The following is a 19,169-nucleotide window of genomic DNA, read 5'->3' as shown; positions in this document are numbered from 1 at the left end:
CCTTACCACTGTCAAACAAAGAAGCCCCCTCCCTTCTCCGCTGCCTGTTACCTAAGTAACAAGGAGCATGGCTTTTCCACGTTCATCATCAGGTAGCATTGTTAGCTGAAGTGGGATCCAAACACCTAGGTTATGTTTGCTTCACAAAACCTTTCATCAGGAGCCTGAACCGTCCAGATAGCACAGCAAAGGGGAAGAACCACAACTGATCAAAGAGGAATATCTTTCTTGAACCAGGAATATAAAATGGGATTTTATAGCCACATGTCCACTTCAAAAAGAGTCTATGAATTTCAAATGCACAAGTGCAGTTGTAACTATTTCCAGAACCCACAGTATTATCTTGAGAACAAACCTTTACATTTAAGGCCAAATCTCCCTAACACAGGAAATTCTTGTGTCCCTGTCTGGATTGTTTTACAGTGACACAACGGCTCGACGTGCTGCACTGCTGAATCTGGCTGCACAACCCCTTCACCCCACGGGGAACAACTGCCAACAGCTCCTTGGCAGCTGCCGTTTGTGCCAGTTGTACCAGAGCTGCACGGTTTCCTCAGGCCCTGGGAATGCTGCTGGGAGCTTCCAAAAGTCCCCAATGTCCTTGCCTTGCCTTCCGAGCTCTGGGGACGCAGTTGAGGATCTTCTACTCTGTGTCTCTGGGGTAATGCCTTTATTTTTCATTTCAGCTGTGAATTTGGAAAGAGAAATGGTTTAATTGTCCCTTAAGGATCACTGTAGTCCTGTGCATTTGGTTTGTCAGAGTTCTGCTCTTCCAGGGAGATGGAAGGAGTAAGGAAAATGCAGCAGTTAGTTCCAGTATATGCTTTCAGACAAATATTCTTTATGGTTTACATTAGGAAGCTGACTTTGGATGTATGTTGGAGCTTGGATAGGAGTCCAGTGTGATTGACAGGGACAAATGGTGACGTAGTATTCAAGGAAAAAGAGTGTATATCCACCATCAAGACTGGTAAAGACACTAATGCTCAAATCTAATTCTCCTTTTAAAAGATCCTTTGTTTTTCAGCAGAGCAGTTGCAGCTGTCAGTGCTGACAAGGTGGAATTTGCTAATTCATATCTCCTGCTTGCACTCTGTAGAGAAGCTAAATTGTTTAATGAAAAAGCTTTTAAAATAGTAATAGTAATAATGAGAGTAATAATAGCAACAGTAATAATGATTCTAATGGTAACAGAAATAATAATACAAATAGTACTACTCTTAATGTAACTATTATTAATATTAATCACATATTTATTAATAGCAAGGATAATATCAACTATAGCAGCAACAAAACTGTGCTCTTCATCTGCAATTCTGACTTTGATCTTTCAAGGACTGTGGCTAGAATGAGGGAGGAAGGAAAATGAGACAAATGGAAATATTATGCCTATTGTTTTACAAATCTACTTTCTGTCATGCAGTTTCTTTGTTATCACTGATAATTGCTGAAATATTTTGCCTGCTTTGTATTCTTTTCTGCTGTCTTCTGAATCTGTCTCTCTGTATCCTTGTGACAAACAACAGATGCCAGTTCTTCTTGAGCATTTTGCATCATAAATTTGTGCAGTGTTGGATGGGTGACTTTGTGGCATAGAGAGGGTTAATTCCCACTGCAGACTCTCGTATTTCAAGAGTCAAAGAGTGATTTATCCACTGCCAGGAGCTGGTATCTATCCCATCTGTGGAAATGCATAACTCAGGCAGGTCCTAATGTCTCAGGGCAAACAGGGACTTGGGAACAACAGAAAAATCTGCTGTTAAAAAAGCCTCACAGGAGACACACAGTGTCTGTACAGCTATATCACACAGAGGAGCACATCAGGGACCAAAAGGCCTACTTAAACTTGCAAGAAAAGACTATGTTATATAACCTGCTATTGTCCAAGCCTATTTCCACGCTAATGTTGTGTTTCCAAACGAATGGTGCTTAGCTTGAAAGTGGCTTTTAATTCATTGTGCTTAGATTCTAAGCCGAAAAGCCAGAAAGAGACGAAATCCAAACAGGGCTCCTGAGGTTTTGTCTGGAATTATTTATTTACAAGGGGAATCTTTTGCTAATGTGACCACAGAAAGTCCAGTCAAGCCTGAGTGCCTAGGAACATGTAGTACGCAATGTAAAGTAACAACCATGGATATTTTTCATGAAAAAGAAGGTCAGGTGAGGCTGAGCAGACAATTTTGAGCATCCTCCAGAAAGTTTTGCATTAGTGAAGATACCTGACTGTTAGTTTTACCCCATATTACTCCCTAATTGCTTGGCATAGGAACATGTATTTGTCTTTGTCTTCTCACATCAGATTTTTGTCTAAAATTGTCTTTACTTTCATCTGTTTTGGCAGTATGATCAACTATGAGCATGCCTGGGAAAATAATTTCTAGGCTGATTTCTATTGAAACTTATTTTTTTCCAGGGCAAAGTCTGAAGACAAACTTGAAATGCATCAATGGAAACTGGGAACTAGGTGTGAAAATTGAAATTCAGGAACAACTGAGTGCATATGTTTATGTAACATATATCTCTGTCTTGTTCTGTTACCACAGGAATGCTGTGTTAAAAAACCAACAAACCCAACAAAACTAAATCCTGTTCTCAAAGCAAACATAATCAGCAGTCAAACCATCTTCCTTTGGAAGGCTATTTTTGACAAGCCAGCACACCAAGCTCATTTAGGTGATTAGAATAATTCCCAATCAATATTTCTGATGGAGGTAATTAATGTCAAGTCAGAGCCAATCCCCATCTCTAATAATGGGTTGACTACTTTTTATACTCTGCACAGCATCACCCTTGGATGCAGCTTGGCCTGAAGTAAAGGACAATTAAAGTGGACTTTTTGTCATTGCTTCTTAAAAAGGGTCACTTCCAGCTATTCTTTGTTCACTCCCATGGAAGTTGCCATATCTGTGTGACAGCTTCTGAGAATTTCCCCAGGTGTGAAGGCAAAGCCACAGGGGTGATAATAAAACACAAGTCATTATGAATACCATGAATAAAGAACATCAAGGGAAAATTGTATCATATGGAACTGCTAAAGCTCATGCAAATGCATCCCACCTTGACACAGATGCCCTCCCTGAAGCTAGTATTTGGTACAGTCAGAGCAAAGAACACTGAGAACCCCCCAATGTCCTAACCAAGGGGACTGCATTAGCCTGATCTCCCTTCACTGAGGGAGACCTGAAGCCTCATGCCTTGATGATATACTCAGCTCACTTCAGCAAGGAGACCAGCTAGGATGTCTTGTAACATCCTTGCTTTCTGGAAGTAGTTTTACAATCAGTGGGTCTTTCTGTGTGTTAGAAATGGTTCATTATTCAGTCACATGCCCAAACTGAGGCTCCACAAGCAGTTTTTCAGTATCATGTCTAATCAGGAGTGCTGCCCATGGAATACTTTGTTAGAGATTTTCTGCTGTACCTGCTGAGTTTCTATTGTGTAGCTTTGGAGTAATTTCTTTTTCTGAAACCTAATCTCCCAAATGTCCCTTAATGAGCCAGTGTGCCTCACGGTGTCAAGGTGATGTGACCCAGTGTGCTTGCCAGATGTCCCCAGACAGATGCTGCTTTGCACTCAGACCAGTCTGCCTGCAGAGACAAGGCTTTGTGATGGTCAGTCACATTAAATGGAGGGCAGATGTACTATAAAGTTCAACTAGCTGTCTCCTACAGATTGAAGAAAAAATCGTGTGAAGGCACTGTGTATGCAACTCTCTAGCTGAAAAATTGTGCAGACACCAAGCTTTAACCTAGGTCAGCTATGATACCTAGGTCTGGTTTAGTTCTATAGTTTGGGTATACTTCAGTATATCCAAAATAAGTCAATACTCAGGCATGCTGATGCCAAATATCTTGGAACTGTGATTCATGAAATAGCAATCACAAATGGAAAAAACACAATTACTGCAGAGTTGTGTATTGTCACAGCTACACCTCTGATTGTTTCCAGGGAAGTGGTGAAGTCATAGAATCATAGAATCAATAAGGTTGGAAAAGACCTCAGAGATCATTGAGTTCAACCTCTCACCCAACACCTCCTGACAACTAAACCATGGCACCAAGTGCCACATCCAATCTCCTCCTGAACACCTCCAGGAATGGGGACTCCACCACCTCCCTGGGCAGCACATTCCAATGGCTAACAACTCTCTCTGGGAAGAACTTTCTCCTCACCTCCAGCCTAAACTTCCCCTGGCACAGCTTGAGACTGTGTCCTCTTGTTCTGGTGCTGGTTGCCTGGGAATAGAGACCAAACCCCTCCTGGCTACAACCTCCCTTCAAGTAGTTGTAGGCAGCAATAAGTTCTCCCCTGAGCCTTCTCTTCTCCAGGCTAAACAATACCAGCTCCTTCATCCTCTCCTTATAAGTATTGTGCTTGAGGCCTCTCCCCAGCCTCGCTGCCCCTCTCTGGACAAGTTAAGAGTCTCAATGTCCTTCTTAAATTGAGTCACCAGCACTGGAGGTGTTCAAAAGCTGCGTAGACATGGTTTAGTGGGGCATGGTGGTGTTGGATTGATGGTTGAACTTGATGATCTTAGAAGTATTTTCCAACCTTAACGATTCTATGACTCTGAACTAAAATCAAAACAAACAAACAGAAAGAGTAGAAATGTCTGTTTCAATGGAAACCAGCTGATGATTCAAATGAGTATTAGTGTTTTTCTTCATATGCATATCAAAGCACAGAGACAGACACCACTTTAATCCTATGTTTCCTTCTGCATGTGTCTTTACTTTTCACTCAAGTCAGTACCACCCACTCTCACCTTACTTCCGTCCTATATTTAATTCTTTTCAGTTGATTACTGGCTGTTTCTGATAAGAACATACTCCTAGCATTCATCAGATATAGAAGGGTTAAGGTTCAGTTCCCTTTCCTTGACTCTGCTGTGCTGTTGGATATGCACTGCAGTAGCAGGTCCTTTTCTTTTGTTTAGTTTTGTTTTGTAGGACTGAACTCAGGGTTCCCCAGTAATGTGTTAGCAGGCAAGCTCAAACACTGTTCTGCATTTTCTTGTTTTGGCTGATGGTTTGACTCGATTTCTCAAATGCCAGCTTGTGTCAGTATGAAAGTCTCTCCTCTCATTACCTAGTAATTCAGTGTGATCTCTTGTCTTGCCCTATTCCCTTTTTAATAAAATCATCAAGGCAACCCGGAAATCAGCTCATAAAATTTGGATAATGCCACTTTGATCATATGAGCACAACTTTTCATCCCAAGCCAGGGATGTGAATTAGAATCTGTTAAATAGTAAACCTCTGCCATTTTCCTAAAATAAAATGTCCAAATAATTGCTTTACTTTGATTAGTCAGTAAGGATTCTCACTGGAACACCCATTACCTGGGGTCAAGGGTTATATGCAGGTATCTATAGCAACATATAACATTTCCTTCCCTCTTCATCAGATTGTTACTTTTCCCTATCCAGGCAACTATGGAACAAAAAGAGCCTTCATTTTCTTTTCCTCAGCACAGACTTACACATCTCAGGAATCTAGTGTGAAGAGAAACACAACCTGCTGCTACAACCCCCTCCATCACCACTGAATGCGAGATCTGATCCCAGGACACTCTACTTGCCGTGTAGCCCCTCTGAGTGGGAAGTACCTTTTGTTGATTCAAGCCAAGAGCATTTTCACATTGTGCCTAAGACCTCATGGGAAGAAAATGAGGAGAAATTGTGTGCACCTGGGTTTGGAGATTGCTTGCAAGAACTAGAGTAGTTTCAAATATTGCAGGTTTCTTATTGTTTAAATACGAACAAGGAGAGAAAAAGGACATTTTGCCAAAGACCTCCTACCAGGATAGCCAGAGAAGGGTCGAGTTCAATATATAAGCTAGCTCAGGGAATTAATGCTTGCTTTGCTAGGTGAAGAAGTGTACAGATTTTGTGCTGTCCTCCTGTGCAATGTGAATTTCACAGATTAGTGTAAAGGAAACCATTCAACCTGAGCCAGGCACCAAGCTTTAGGTTTTAACAAAATTTGTAACAAGCCTGAGAATTTTGGTCAGATTCCTAAAGAACAAATATGATATTCTGTATCATTTTCAAATGGTAATGCTCATTTTTCAAAGCAAATGTGCATACACATACTTAAAGGCAAAACTTAGTTTACCTTGGTTCTGTGTGTTTTTGCCAAGGCCATGGTTATCTCTAGCAAATGTCACACCCATCTCCCCTGACTTTGTCCCCCTTTAAGGGAGCAACTGTGTAACTTCCAATGCAGATGCCTAGAGCTGGACTTGTTGTAAGGTATTTGTGCATAGGACAGTTTTAGCCTGCTTCCCAGAATGAATGTTTGGCATATTCAAGGGATGCAGAGACAACCAAACAGTTCTCCTTGTGGCCACTGGGCTGTGGAACCTTGATTTCCAGTTGGATTTTTGTTTCTCTCTCTCTCTCACTTCTTCTGCTCTTGTATTTTGGTTTCAGAAGATCAGCCCATGATTGAGTGTGAGCATAAATAGCAGCAAAGGGAGTAAGGCATGGAGGCGAGAGGGCAGGTGGTAGGAGCCGAAATGGAAACAGTGAGGGAAAGACAACCATACACATACAGTTATACAATCAGATACCTCTGAATATAGCACACCATTTATTTCAGGATCTTGCTGCATAAAACAAGAACAACATCCAGGCATTAATATTTTCCCTAGTTCTCTCTTCTTACATACCCAAACTGAACATTTATTATTTCATTTCCATCTGAATAGCAATATAAGTGAAAAAATAAAATAACCCCCTGACTTTACAACATTGATTAGCTTTGTGCTCCAGCTCTTTGGCTGAGATGGCCTCTCTCACATCTCAAGCAAGGAGCATAGCTGTCAAAACACATAAGCCTCAAAACATTTAACCATTCATGTAAAAGAAAAAGAAAAAGGAGAAAGCAGAAGAGAAAGAAGCAACTAAGTAGGAGAAAGGCTTTGCCTCAGTATCCCATGTCCTAGCATTCTTCACTAACCACTGAACTGTTGTGGGCAGCTGCTCTGTGACTGTGATTCCACAGAACTCTGGTATTCATGGAGGAATAATCCTGAAGGGATAAGCTTTTGTCTAAAATCTTTTCAGCAGCCTTAGTCAGGTGGATCTTCCGTAGGACAGGCTAAAGTATCAAATGAAAGGTTAGGAGGATGATCAGAAAAGCACCGACTAGTGAGCAATCAATACTTGTCAGTGCAAAAGACTTGGTCAGTAGAACTGAGGAAGGGTATAGAGCACCGGTTGTAAGCCTTGGCTAGGACAGGCTAACATTTTCAGATGTGGCAGAGCTGAAGCATGTGAGAGTAGAGGGAAGAAAAAAATCCTAGTAGTGACACGAAGCTGATCACTGAGCCTTCGCTTCTGCACCTTCTGCACTGAATAAATAGATCCCTTTCCTTGTATTTCGCCACAGAACCAGGTGCGTATAGCTCCTGGGGGCAAGACGAGAAGTGCAAACGCTGCCAGTCCACGTTGTGGAGACAAGCTGACTATAGATTCCCTAGTAAGAACTGTGAAGATGGTATCTGATTTCACGTGGTGATGACTTTTATGCAGGGGTATGCAGGCTTGAGGGTACCTTTTTTCCTAATTTCATTTTCTAGCTCTTACCCACATGCATAATTCCACAGCTACGAAATTGCAAGCGATGCAGTCAAAAGCTTGCTCAGGTTTTTTAATCCTTATTCTTATTTAAATTGTTCATAGTTTTGTGCCACTAAATTGTTTTAGAAGTCTACTTCTTTGCACTTTTACGAAATCCTGTTTAAAGACACAGATTTTTTCTTCTTTTTAATGTATTTTTTAGCTCTTTTATTGTTTCAGTGAATCAGACCTGGAAAAAAAATCTGAGCTGCTTAATATTTTTGCATGTAGAATATATAAACTATCACTCTTTCCATTTTTAACTCTGTTCCTAATACTTGGATGAGCTGTGTGATAATTGCAGCAAAACAAGTACCAAAATCCAAACCTGAGGGGTTACCAATTGCCCAGGTTTAAAGTGGTGTCTTAATTGACTCTGAGCTATAACTGCGAATCAAAGTGAAGCAAATCACCTAAATTTACCCTCCCCCTTAGTCAGTGGTAAGCTTCATAGGACCCTCCCCAAACCAAATAAGGCCAGGAAGAATGTGCTAAGCACTGAGTGTGCTAAGAATAAAGTTGAGCTGGGATGGATAAGGTTACTTTGAACTCTATATTTCATGGTTCCTGACATACCCCCCAAAGAACTGCAATTATGCTAGTGAGGCTGCAGGAGGGTTACACATTTCTATCCCATTTCTTTTGTTTTTTTCCTGCCTCTCTATGTGTTCCTGTCCTGTTTAGAACTGGGCCTTTCTACTTTTTGTTTGTAGGATGCATGATTCTTAGGATATTAGAAAACACACGCTAAGGATTCACTGTGTGCCATGGCTATTTTTGTTAGGAGCTGACACTTTAGACTGAGCTTTAAGTGCTGTCTGTAGAAGGCCTGAGGTTGCTCTGGGAGGGCAGGAGTCTGCAGAGGAAGCAGAAAGTTCAGAGTGGTAGAAAAGAAGAAGGAACAGAATTAGAAAAAGCAGAGGACCTCCCTCCTTCTCCTTCTGCAGCTCCTGCAAGAGCCAGCAACCCAGACGTATTATCTAAGCTGCCAGAGTAGATCTTGACCTTTCAAACAGAGTATCTCTTACCACCAGCATCATGGCCGAGATGGCAGCAGAAGGTATGGTAACTGTTTTCACATGTAATTAACCAAAAATGATATGTACTTTGACAGTGTCATTGAGCTGCTGTGTCACTATGATTTGTTGCTCTTAGCAAATAACACTTTCGCTCCAGCATCAGTTTGTTTTGTTTGTTGGGTTGCTTTGTAGTATTCTTTCCTGGTTTTCCTTTGCTCTTTTTCGCTTCCATAGCCTGAGTTTCTACTAGTTATTGCAGCTGGATCTCCGTACACCTCTAAAAATAGCATTAATCTTGTTTGCACAACACCACTGTTTAGGCAGCTCCATTAGAATGGTACAAGAAGGGGACATCTGAATGTCAGGTGTTTCCACCCTCATGTCTTTGCTCAGGTAAAGCTTTGGCATGCCCTTATAATTGGAGACTTGCCAGAGTCCGAATAGCTTTGCTTGGTGGCCCTGATTCTGCCATAAGGAGCACTGAGTGTTTATGAAGTTTATCTGAAGTTACTGAAGGGTAAAAGCAGTCAGCTCTGCAATCCTTATCCAGCAAAACTTCCAAAGGAGTCATGGAAAGTTGTTCTGAAATAAGTACAGCAGAGCTAAGCTTGCAAGAATGGAAAGCAATAATATTAACCAATAAATACATAGTCTAAGACATGAATATTTCATGGACTTTAATATTTCCTGACCATTCATATTTAAATAACATTTTAGATGCATAACAATATTTTATAAACCCCAGTCAGACAGGGGGTATATTTAAAATGCAACCTTCTTTCAATGTAATGCTGAATATTTCAGCTGAATTTCATCCCATCCTTTTTTTTTTCCCCTTTTCACAGTGTGAATTACTCCACTGTTTATCTGAATTTAATAATGACACTACAATGGGAGGGGGTGGGGGTGGGGGGGAATGGCTTTGCAACAGTCTTCTGAAAGTTATTTTTATTCTACTTGTCAAGATTATGTGGCATTTCAGAGTATGAAAGTTGTACTTTTCATCTTCCATTTTTCATTATTAATATTTGTAAAAGGATCTGCATTAAGCACCATTAGAGTGTGAGCCTGGTGCCTTCTAAAGGGTTGATGTTAGAGGACTGTGTCAAATTGTACAGCCCTTGCCTGCTGTCTGGTTAGCCAAGGAAAGGAGATGATGTGCCACGACATTTTAATTAGCAGTTGGACAGATCTATAATTTGCTACTGGCAGCAAATAGTGTCAAAACAGGTGGCTCAACCTGAGAGCCCTAACCCACATGTTAGCACTGCTTTGCTCTGGTATTCTTAAGGAGGCCTGTTGGAAACTAGTTGTTTTGTAGCTGCTGGGAGGGAAATCTGTGAAATCACATTTATCTTCCAAAATGCATTCATAGTATCATAGTATCATTCAGGGTTGGAAGGGACCACAAGGATCATCTAGTTCCAACCCCCCTGCCATGGGCAGGGACACCCCACACTAGATCAGCCTGGCCAGAGCCTCATCCAGCCTGGGTTTAAACACCCCCAGGGATGGGGCCTCGACCACCTCCCTGGACAACCCATTCCAGGGCTTCACCACTCTCATGGTGAAGAACCTCCTCCTCACATCCAGCCTGAATCTCCCCACCTCCAGCTTCATTCCATTCCCCCTAGTCCTAGCACTACCTGAGATCCTGAGCAGTCCTTCCCCAGCCTTCCTGTAGGCCCCCTTCAGATACTGGAAGGCCACAATTAGGTCACCTCAGAGCCTTCTCTTCTGCAGACTGAACAGCCCCAACTCCCTCAGTCTGTCCTCATAGGAGAGGTGCTCCAGCCCTCTGAACATCCTTGTGGCCCTTCAGGAGCAGTATCGATATGCCTCTTGGAAGGTTCTCCAACTGAGAGAAGAAAAATATTTAGCAAGACTTTTATTCCCAAATGAATAGGAAAAATAGAAGACTCTTCAGTCAGTCAACTTCTTAAAGAAAGAAACTAAAGCCACATAAAATGAAAATTAAAATATATATCTTCTGAACCTGTTTTTACAGAGGTTCCTCAGCTGCAATACTGTGCAAATAAATAGACTTCAGGTGATAAGGGGCATCAATACCACAAGAACCTGACCTTCAGTATGACAGGTAAACAAGCCATATAATCAGTTCAATTTAGTTTAGTTTTCTTATACTTGCAATGGGCTTACGTCAGCTGGCTGATTTTTAGACTCTGGATCCAGAAGATGAAAATTTTACTTATGGCAGAAAAGTTAGAATTCAGCCTAGGGCTAATGTTTCACTGCAGTTTATTTTCCTCTGGGGCTACTTCTGGCACTCACAAACAATCTGAAAGTTGAAATCTCAACTTCAATTTGGACAAATGAAGCAAGCCAAAACAATTAAAATATCTCTTGTTTCACACAGTCCCTTTTTGACTTTGATTCATAACCCATCCCAGCCCATGGTTTGATGGAGTCTTAGTGACTTCATTAGGATGGAAGTACTTGCTGGTTTTGGTAATATTCTTAACTCTGTTTTACACTGCCAGGGAGACATCAGCTAGACTGTTGGGCTCCCTGCCTTTTGGGGTACCACGCTGGCACATCAGATGCATAAGTGATGTAGATTGCAACAGTGCCATGGACAGTATGGCTGCTGGTTTAGAGACAAGATCCAGCCCTGGCAGAGAGACCCTGTTGGTATCTTTTTCTGACAGCCCATGTCAATACCATGGTTGGTGTCAGAGGCATGGGTTCAATGGGGTGCTCATTCAGGTCAGTAGCACAGTAACTACAATGGCACTCAGTAGCTTGAAAGCGTAACCACCAAGCAATGACCCTGGCCTCTCTACTCCTAGCACAAGCCACATGTGCTTCTGATCCGTTTCAACAGCCATAAATTGTTGTGGAAACACCGGTGAAGTAGGAGATCTCTGAAGACAGCAATTTATAAATGTGCTTAGAAAGTTGGCAGGACCTTGGTTTCCTGCTGACAAATATTTAGGAAAAGATTCCAAAGGATTATCTTCAGCATCCTCATATTACATATAATTGCAACCACAGAAATGTCCTAGTAAAGTGTGAAAGTCCTTAAAAGAAATAACCTTAGTGCAGATACTAAGTACTCTGTCTTTGCAACACCCTCAGGATCTCCTGTTTTTATTGCTGCTGTTGTGTTATTATAGTTATTGCATTTCAGTTGTCACTGAGTATTCAGTAATGGCAGGGACTTGACTGTGATGCACTTAGGAGCTTGCCTACAAAGCCATGGGTGTGCAGCTAAGTACTCTGCTGTGTTTATGAACACGGGGACTGGATCTGTCCAACAGCAGATGTACTTAGAGCTGCCACCACTGAAGTAATACAAAAACCTGGCACCTCTGAGAAATGGCTTTTACCAGCGTACAGCTTAATCGGTATGTGCACAATAGCTCCAGCAGCAGCCCCGTAGTTGGTCCTTTCTAGTCCAATCTACTGCAGGTCACAGTGCAAGGTTGATGGCTGTCCCCTGGCACTTTATCCTCCCACGCAGGGAAGAATGAACAGAGGCTGAGCTCTGCCTGCTGCAATGCTCTGGAGACTGTGCACTGATCTAATGCAGGGAGGTGAGGAGAGGAGAAAGACAAGGTTTCTACGCCAGCTGTTTGTCTGCCACAACTTATTTCCCCAGCGGAGCAAGAGAGAAGCAGGAGTCAAACAGAAATGTGACAATGAGTCACAATTTGGTCCTTATTTTGCTGCTGAGAGCTGTGGAACTACACATGTCCTCTGTCTCAGAGCTTGCTGCAAGGAGACAGGCTAGCCCCAGGGCCACACACAGCTTGTCAGTGGCAACATTAGAATTACCTTCTGCGTTTCCTTCCTTTTCTCAGGCTGTTTGATAACTACAAGAGGTTTTGAGATGAAAAACATTCCAAAAGGCAGATTTAAGAAGATCAGTAGGCTTGAAGATTACTACATGTGAAACTGATAATGCATGAGATATAACACACGAAAGCCAGAGGGTGAAATCATAGCAGCTTCACAAATGTGATGACCAGAAGCTAGCAGCAGTCTGCAGCTGGCAAAAAAGTTTAGCAAAGTCACACTACAGGGCAAGAGGGAGATTGCTTCTTCTCGTGGTAATTCATGAGCTGCTGCTAGAGGTGCTAGTTGTGCTGACTGCAAAAGGGACCTAGATGAATAAATTAGATGGGCTAAAGGCATGTGATGTATTCCCTTGCTTTAAATTAAGGGAAGGATTTAAGAGGTTTCTATAGAATTTATTTGCAGCAAGGAAGTTTGAAAAATTAGAAGATGTCCTCTTTTTCTGGTTTTCAGTGTTGACAAGGAAGCAGATAGTCTATCTTGTGCAGCAGGCTGAGGAAAATGCCACAGTTTTGGCAATGATTTTTGAAGGAATCAGTCCTCTGTTGTTCAGAAGTATCAATAGCCTAAGTACTTGGAGAGACTAAAGGTCAGACAACCCAGGAGTGCTTGTGAAAAAGTAAGACTTTGAGGACAACAGAAGCTTCAAATTCATAGAATCATAGGATATCTTAGGTTGGAAGGGACCTTAGAGATCACTTAATCCAACCTCCCCACTTCTCAACTAGAATTGGCTGCTCAAAGCCTCATTGAACCTGGCCTTCAACACTCCTAGGCAAGAGGCATCCACAACTTCTCTCTGGGCAACCTATTCCAGAGCTTCACCACCCTCATACTGAAGAACTTTTTCCTAAGATCCAGTCTAAACCTACTCTCCCTCACCTTAAAACCATTCCCCTTGTCATATTGCTAGACACCCTTACAAAACATCCCTCTCCAGCCTTCCTTTCTCAAATCCCTTAAAACTTGGATTCCTCTGTGCCCATGGACCTAGACACAGCTGGATAGTTGGGCTGCAGCCAGTGCTTTTTTATAGCCTACTGGGACAAACAAGCATGAGGCCAAATCTGTTTGCTTATGTGTCAGGTTTAGGTTTGAGGATTTGTGGGCTATGTTACTCATAGGTGGTATCCATGCATGTTCAGTTGGCACAGAGAAACTCTGACATTTCATTACATTAAGTAGGCCCTTGGAAAGTCAAGTAGCTATTGGAATGGGCTGCCTGGGAAGGTGGTGGAGTCACCATCATTGGAGGTGTTTAGGAGGAGACTTGATAGGGTGCTTGGTTACATGGTTTAGTTGATTAGATGGTGTTGGATGATAGATTGAACTCTGTGATCTCAAAGGTCTCTTCCAAGCTGCTCAGCTCTATCCTATCCTATCCTATCCTATCCTATTCTATTCTATTCTATTCTATTCTATTCTATTCTATTCTATTCTATTCTATTCTATTCTATTCCATTCCATTCCATTCCATTCCATTCCATTCCATTCATGAGGTGCTGGGTGACAGGTTGGACTTGATGATCTCTGAGGTCTTTTCCAACCTTATTAATTCCATTCCATTCCATTCCATTCCATTCCATTCCATTCCATTCCATTCCATTCCATTCCATTCCATTCCATTCCATTCCATTCCATTCCAACTAATATAGCCTTTCTCACTAAATTTATGCCATTCAGAGGGAATGATGATCTTGATATTGTGCAATACTATAGTTGAAGAGCCATTTATCAAGGTTCTCAGTTTCTACAGTTGGTTTGGTTTAGTTTTGTGGGGTTTTTTTTGGTTTTTTTTCTTCTTTTTGGTGGGGTTTTGTTTGTTGGCTTTGGTTTATGGTGTTTTTTTCTTAATATAGGGACTGATAAATGGTGCATTTCTTTCCTACTAGATAATTATTTCATTTTGACTTGTGATTTCTGTCAAGCTTCATTAGGATAAAAATTGGAACTCAATTAAAATGGGACAAACCCAGCATCTTGAAATGACTGATTAGTGTGCTATAAAAGTGCCCTGACTGTATAGGCAAAACCAACATTAAATAGAACCTGGTTGGAATGATTCAGTGATCAGCTAAGTGATTTATTAAACGAGATTCAGGCTGGATGTGAGGAGGAGGTTCTTCACCATGAGAGTGGTGAAACCCTGGAATGGGTTGTGCAGGGAGGTGGTCGAGGCCCCGTCCCTGGAGGTGTTTAAGCCCAGGCTGGATGAGTCTCTGGGCAGCCTGATCTAGTGTGGGGTGTCCCTGCCCATGGCAGGGGGGTTGGAACTAGATGATCCTTGTGGTCCCTTCCAACCCTGACTGATACTATGATACTATGATACTATATGTAACACAGGTTCTGGCCATGGTATCCTATAAGAATGTATAACTATAGAGCTTATTTTCTTACATGTAATGTTTATTCAAATGTTAGAGAAAGAAAACATAGTTACTACTTTTTTTTTATTATTATTATCTTTTTAAATCCTAATTACTTCTTGAGATGGAGTAAGATCATTGAGTTCAAGCAGTAAACCAAACTGAAATTAAGAACATATTCTTTGCATATGTAAACAGGGTACAGGTTATACTCTCACTGCTCAGCCAGTGATTTCCAACAGCTTGGTGATTTCTTTAACTACCATCACAACTGTAATGTCTTGATCATGGCTTTTTGTTCAAATAAAAGGGGGGTTATAGATTGTAATGGTAAAGACTACAGTAGTGTAAAAGTGCAGTGCTTAGCACAGGTTTTCTTGATATTTGCTTTTTTTAAACATTTAAGTAACAACTTTATTTGTGAATCAAAAAGCCTTCAACAATATTTCCTCCACTTTCCCCACTGCAGCATCATTTGAGTAGGGCTTAAAAAGGAGGCTGATTAAAGATCCATATTGAATTGTCTTTAATAGTTGCAGATGTATAGATAAATATAAAACAGCAACAAAGTTTTGTGGGTTGTTTTGTTTTGTTTTGTTTTTTCCCTTCCTATAGTGTTTTCACACTCATTTGGGCTCAAAGTTCTTTACAGAAAGAGTAATTGGCCATTGGAATGTGCTGCCCAGGGAGGTTGTGGAGTCACCATCCCTGGAGGTGTTCAGAAAAGGATTGGCTGTGGCACTTGAAGCCATGCTTTAGTTGTCATAAGGTGTTAGGTAGTAGGTAGCAGGTTGGACTTGATGATCTCTGAGGTCTTTTCTAACCTGGTTGATTCTATGATTCTATGATTCAAAACCAGTTCAAAGGTATGGCCAAAGAGAACCTTACAGAGATATGCAGGCTTAATCTCCTTTCTGCTTTGCGTAGGCAGAACAAATTGGTAACAGGGAATGTGATGTAGATAAGCAGATCTGAATTGTGAAGTCACTGCAACTAAAGAATTACAGCTACATACAACTGGCTATAGTTCCTATCCTCATAATCCCACTCTCATGGTCTCACCATCTTTAAACGTTGTTGTTATTGTTGTAAATTGTATTTTCATAATTTTGTCTTTGCCTTGTGTCTTCACATAAATCTTGCTTGGGTGCATTGGAACATGACTGTTCAGACTTTGAATCTCTGAGCAGGACTGTGTTCAAGCAGTGTGTGGTCAAGAGGGACCAGCAAGATCTAGCATTTAGTTTCATTCCTACTATGTGCCTCCAGCACAGTTGATTTATGCAAGTGAATCTATTTCAGGAATTACTAAACTAGTACCTGGCTAGCAAATATTTGACTAACAGTAGAGATAGTGACTAAAAAAGGTAGAAGAGATACCAGAGGACACTGCCAAAGGGTCTTGTCCTGTATCACATTCTGTCCTTTCCTTCATAGTCTGATATTTTGAAAACAGCAAGTTTCCTTTCATTTTTCTCTTTTTGTTTTTCTCCTCTCCTTCCTCATCCAAGATAATACTACAGGTAATCTGCAGGAGATGTAACTTTGGTCCCTTCTGTAAATGCAAAACAATCAGAACATAGCAAAGTGCACAGTAAACAGCCACAGTGTTCTACAGACTCATGAGATTTGGAGGAAAAGTGGTGAGCTAACAAAACAACTCATGTAATGTACAGGAGGCTAAACAAAAGGAAGCTGTAGAAGACAGTAGGTGTTTGGGTTTTTTCCCATCTATGCTTAATCTCACCTATGTTACAATTTCAATCATGTTGGCTCAGTTGCTCAAAATCATAGTCAGTGCTGAGTTTCAGCCCTAGACATCAGACTCAAAAAGCTGTGGCTTCAAGTCCTGAATAAGCCTCACTTAAGACCCATTGTTGATTTGGGCTCTTTTTAGCATCGGTCCTGCAGCACAGTTTGAATTTGTCTCTGGCCTAAAAGTTCCACTTGGGTCTGTGCAAAGGCATTTACCATAAGAAAAGAAAATCTGAAATGCCAGGCAGAAAAAATTTCTCACTGGAGAGGGCTCCTCTTTCTGTCTTCAAAGATAGTTTCAAAAAGTCCTTTGCAAACATGTAATGAGTAAAGACCTGCTACTCCCTGTACATGCTTATGTTCTCACAACTTCAAAAGTATCTCTGTACCTTTGCCTGGAGTCAAATTGTCAAGGCACAATGATTCTAAGCCTTTGTAGACTTCTTTGGTATGCAAATGAATTCAATTTTCTCACATATTCCATTATGTAGATTTAAGTTGTGGTTCCCTATGCATGTCAGGAAGGCTAAATCTTGTTTCAATCTTTGCTAAGAGGTTATTCACAATTGACACAATTACCATAAATATAGTTTTCTGCTAACTATTTTACTGTTTTTAGAGGAATAATTTAATACATCTATTCAAATGTTAAGATCCTTATTATGCTTTGACCTTTTTCTCCTATAACATGCAGAACCTTGATTTTGACTTCAAGTCCTACCAAAGTCAACTGAATTGGTACAAGAGCATATATGATGCAGGGTACAAGTTCACATTGTAAAGAGGCAATATCACACATTTATGATAGAGTTCAGGCTATATATATTTCATAGTTTTATAATGCCAATGTTTAAACTGCAAATGTACCATGAATTGCACATTATTTCAGTTGCTTTTCTTGTAATAATAATAATAATAATAATAATAATAATAATAATAATAATAATAATAATAATAAAAACAACCAGGTTGGAAGAGACCTTCAAGATCATCGCGTCCAACCCATCAACCAATCCAACCCACCTAAACAACTAACCCATGGCACCAAGCACCCCATCAAGTCTCCTCCTGAACACCTCCAATGATGGTGACTCCACCACCTCCCTGGGCAGCCCATTCCAACGGGCAATCACTCTCTCTGTATAGAACTTTTTCCTAACATCCAACCTAAACCTCCCCTGGTGCAGCCTGAGACTCTGTCCTCTTGTACTGGTACTGGTTGCCTGGGAGAAGAGACCAACCTCTGCCTGTCTACAACCTCCCTTCAGGTAGCTGTTGAGAGCAAGAAGGTCACCCCTGAGTCTCCTCCTCTCCGGGCTAAGCCACCCCAGCTCCCTCAGCCTCTCCTCATAGGGCTTGTGTTCCAAACCCCTCACCAACTTTGTTGCCCTTCTCTGGACTCGTTCCAGCAAGTCAACCTCCTTCCTAAACTGAGGGGCCCAGAACTGGACACAGTACTCGAGGTGTGGCCTAACCAGTGCAGTGTACAGGGGCAGAATGACCTCCCTGCTCCTGCTGGCCACACTGTTCCTGATGCAGGCCAGGATGCCATTGGGCCTCTTGGCCACCTGGGCACACTGCAGGCTCATGTTCATCCTACCATCGACCAGTACCCCCAGGTCCCTCTTTTTTGTAAAGGGAAAACCTTAAACTTTCTTCTGTCTAAAAATGTTATTGCATCCCTATTCATAATCGGAGGTGTTCAGGAGGAGACTTGATGGGGTGCTTGGTGCCATGGGTTAGTTGTTTAGGAGGGTTGGATTGGTTGATGGGTTGGACGCCATGATCTTGAAGGTCTCTTCCAACCTGGTCTGGTCTATTCTATTCTATTTCTATTCTGAAGAGGACTGAAAAATATGAGCATTCCACAAGGAGAGGTCCAAAGTTAGACACCTCTGAATTTTAAGTAGATATTGGGTTTTATTTTTACTAGGCCTATTATTGTAACACTAATTATAGGAAAAGAACCATGATAGAGGTTGAATGTGACCCTAGGACAGCTACATGGCTAGATAGCTAGATCCTATCATTTGGACCAAAACCACGACAGACTCAGACATGATTTTGTTAGTTGAGAGTGAGTTCTGAGAATACCTAAAAATAATAAAAAAGGAAGGGCTCAAAATTTGTAAATACATTTGATAAAGTCATCATTGGGAGTGTTTAGGAGGAGACTTCATGGGGTGCTTGGTGCCATGGTTTAGTTGTTTAGATGGTGTTGGATGATAGGTTGGACGCAGTGATCTCGAAGGTCTCTTCCAACCTGGTCTATTCTACTCCTATTCTATTCTATTCTATTCTATTCTATTCTATTCTATTCTATTCTATTCTATTCTATTCTATTCTATTCTATTCTATTCTATCACTTGAGCAAGAACCATGGCAGCTCAGAATTGAATACAGACTTCCCTGTGAGATAACTTTTATCCCAAAACACATCATCATAATTTTGCCCATTGATGACAAAAGCCACCTGAAATGCTCTGGACAATGTACTGCTCTACTCTGCTGTTAGTAAACAATGAACTGACAAATTTCCAGGCTAGTATTAGTCAAAACTCTGCTTTCCCAATCCACTTTCTGTTC

The 19,169-nt window shown here is 41.3% G+C and overlaps 1 protein-coding gene across 9 annotated transcripts in view; it reads left to right on the top strand.

Moving 5' to 3' along the window:
* The first annotated feature begins 582 nt into the window (after positions 1 to 582).
* TRDN (triadin) overlaps positions 583 to 19,169 on the top strand; it is a 236,471-nt gene continuing 217,884 nt past the window's right edge. For 3 of the 9 annotated variants that reach the window (XM_068162339.1, XM_068162333.1, XM_068162335.1), the window contains exon 1: positions 8,281 to 8,684. In XM_068162339.1, the coding sequence (XP_068018440.1) occupies positions 8,663 to 8,684 (22 nt within the window). In that variant the 5' untranslated portion in view covers positions 8,281 to 8,662. Of the gene's footprint in view, positions 662 to 8,280; positions 8,685 to 10,651; positions 10,742 to 19,169 lie in introns of those variants that run through there. The other 6 variants (XM_068162332.1, XM_068162337.1, XM_068162331.1 and 3 more) reach the window with 4 other exon arrangements.

The sequence above is a fragment of the Melanerpes formicivorus genome, unplaced genomic scaffold (genome assembly GCF_026170545.1).
Source record: "Melanerpes formicivorus ecotype bairdi unplaced genomic scaffold, bMelFor1.0.p_v2 SCAF_63, whole genome shotgun sequence".
NCBI classification, from domain to species: domain Eukaryota; kingdom Metazoa; phylum Chordata; class Aves; order Piciformes; family Picidae; genus Melanerpes; species Melanerpes formicivorus.
This window is presented reverse-complemented; position numbering and strand designations above follow the sequence as displayed.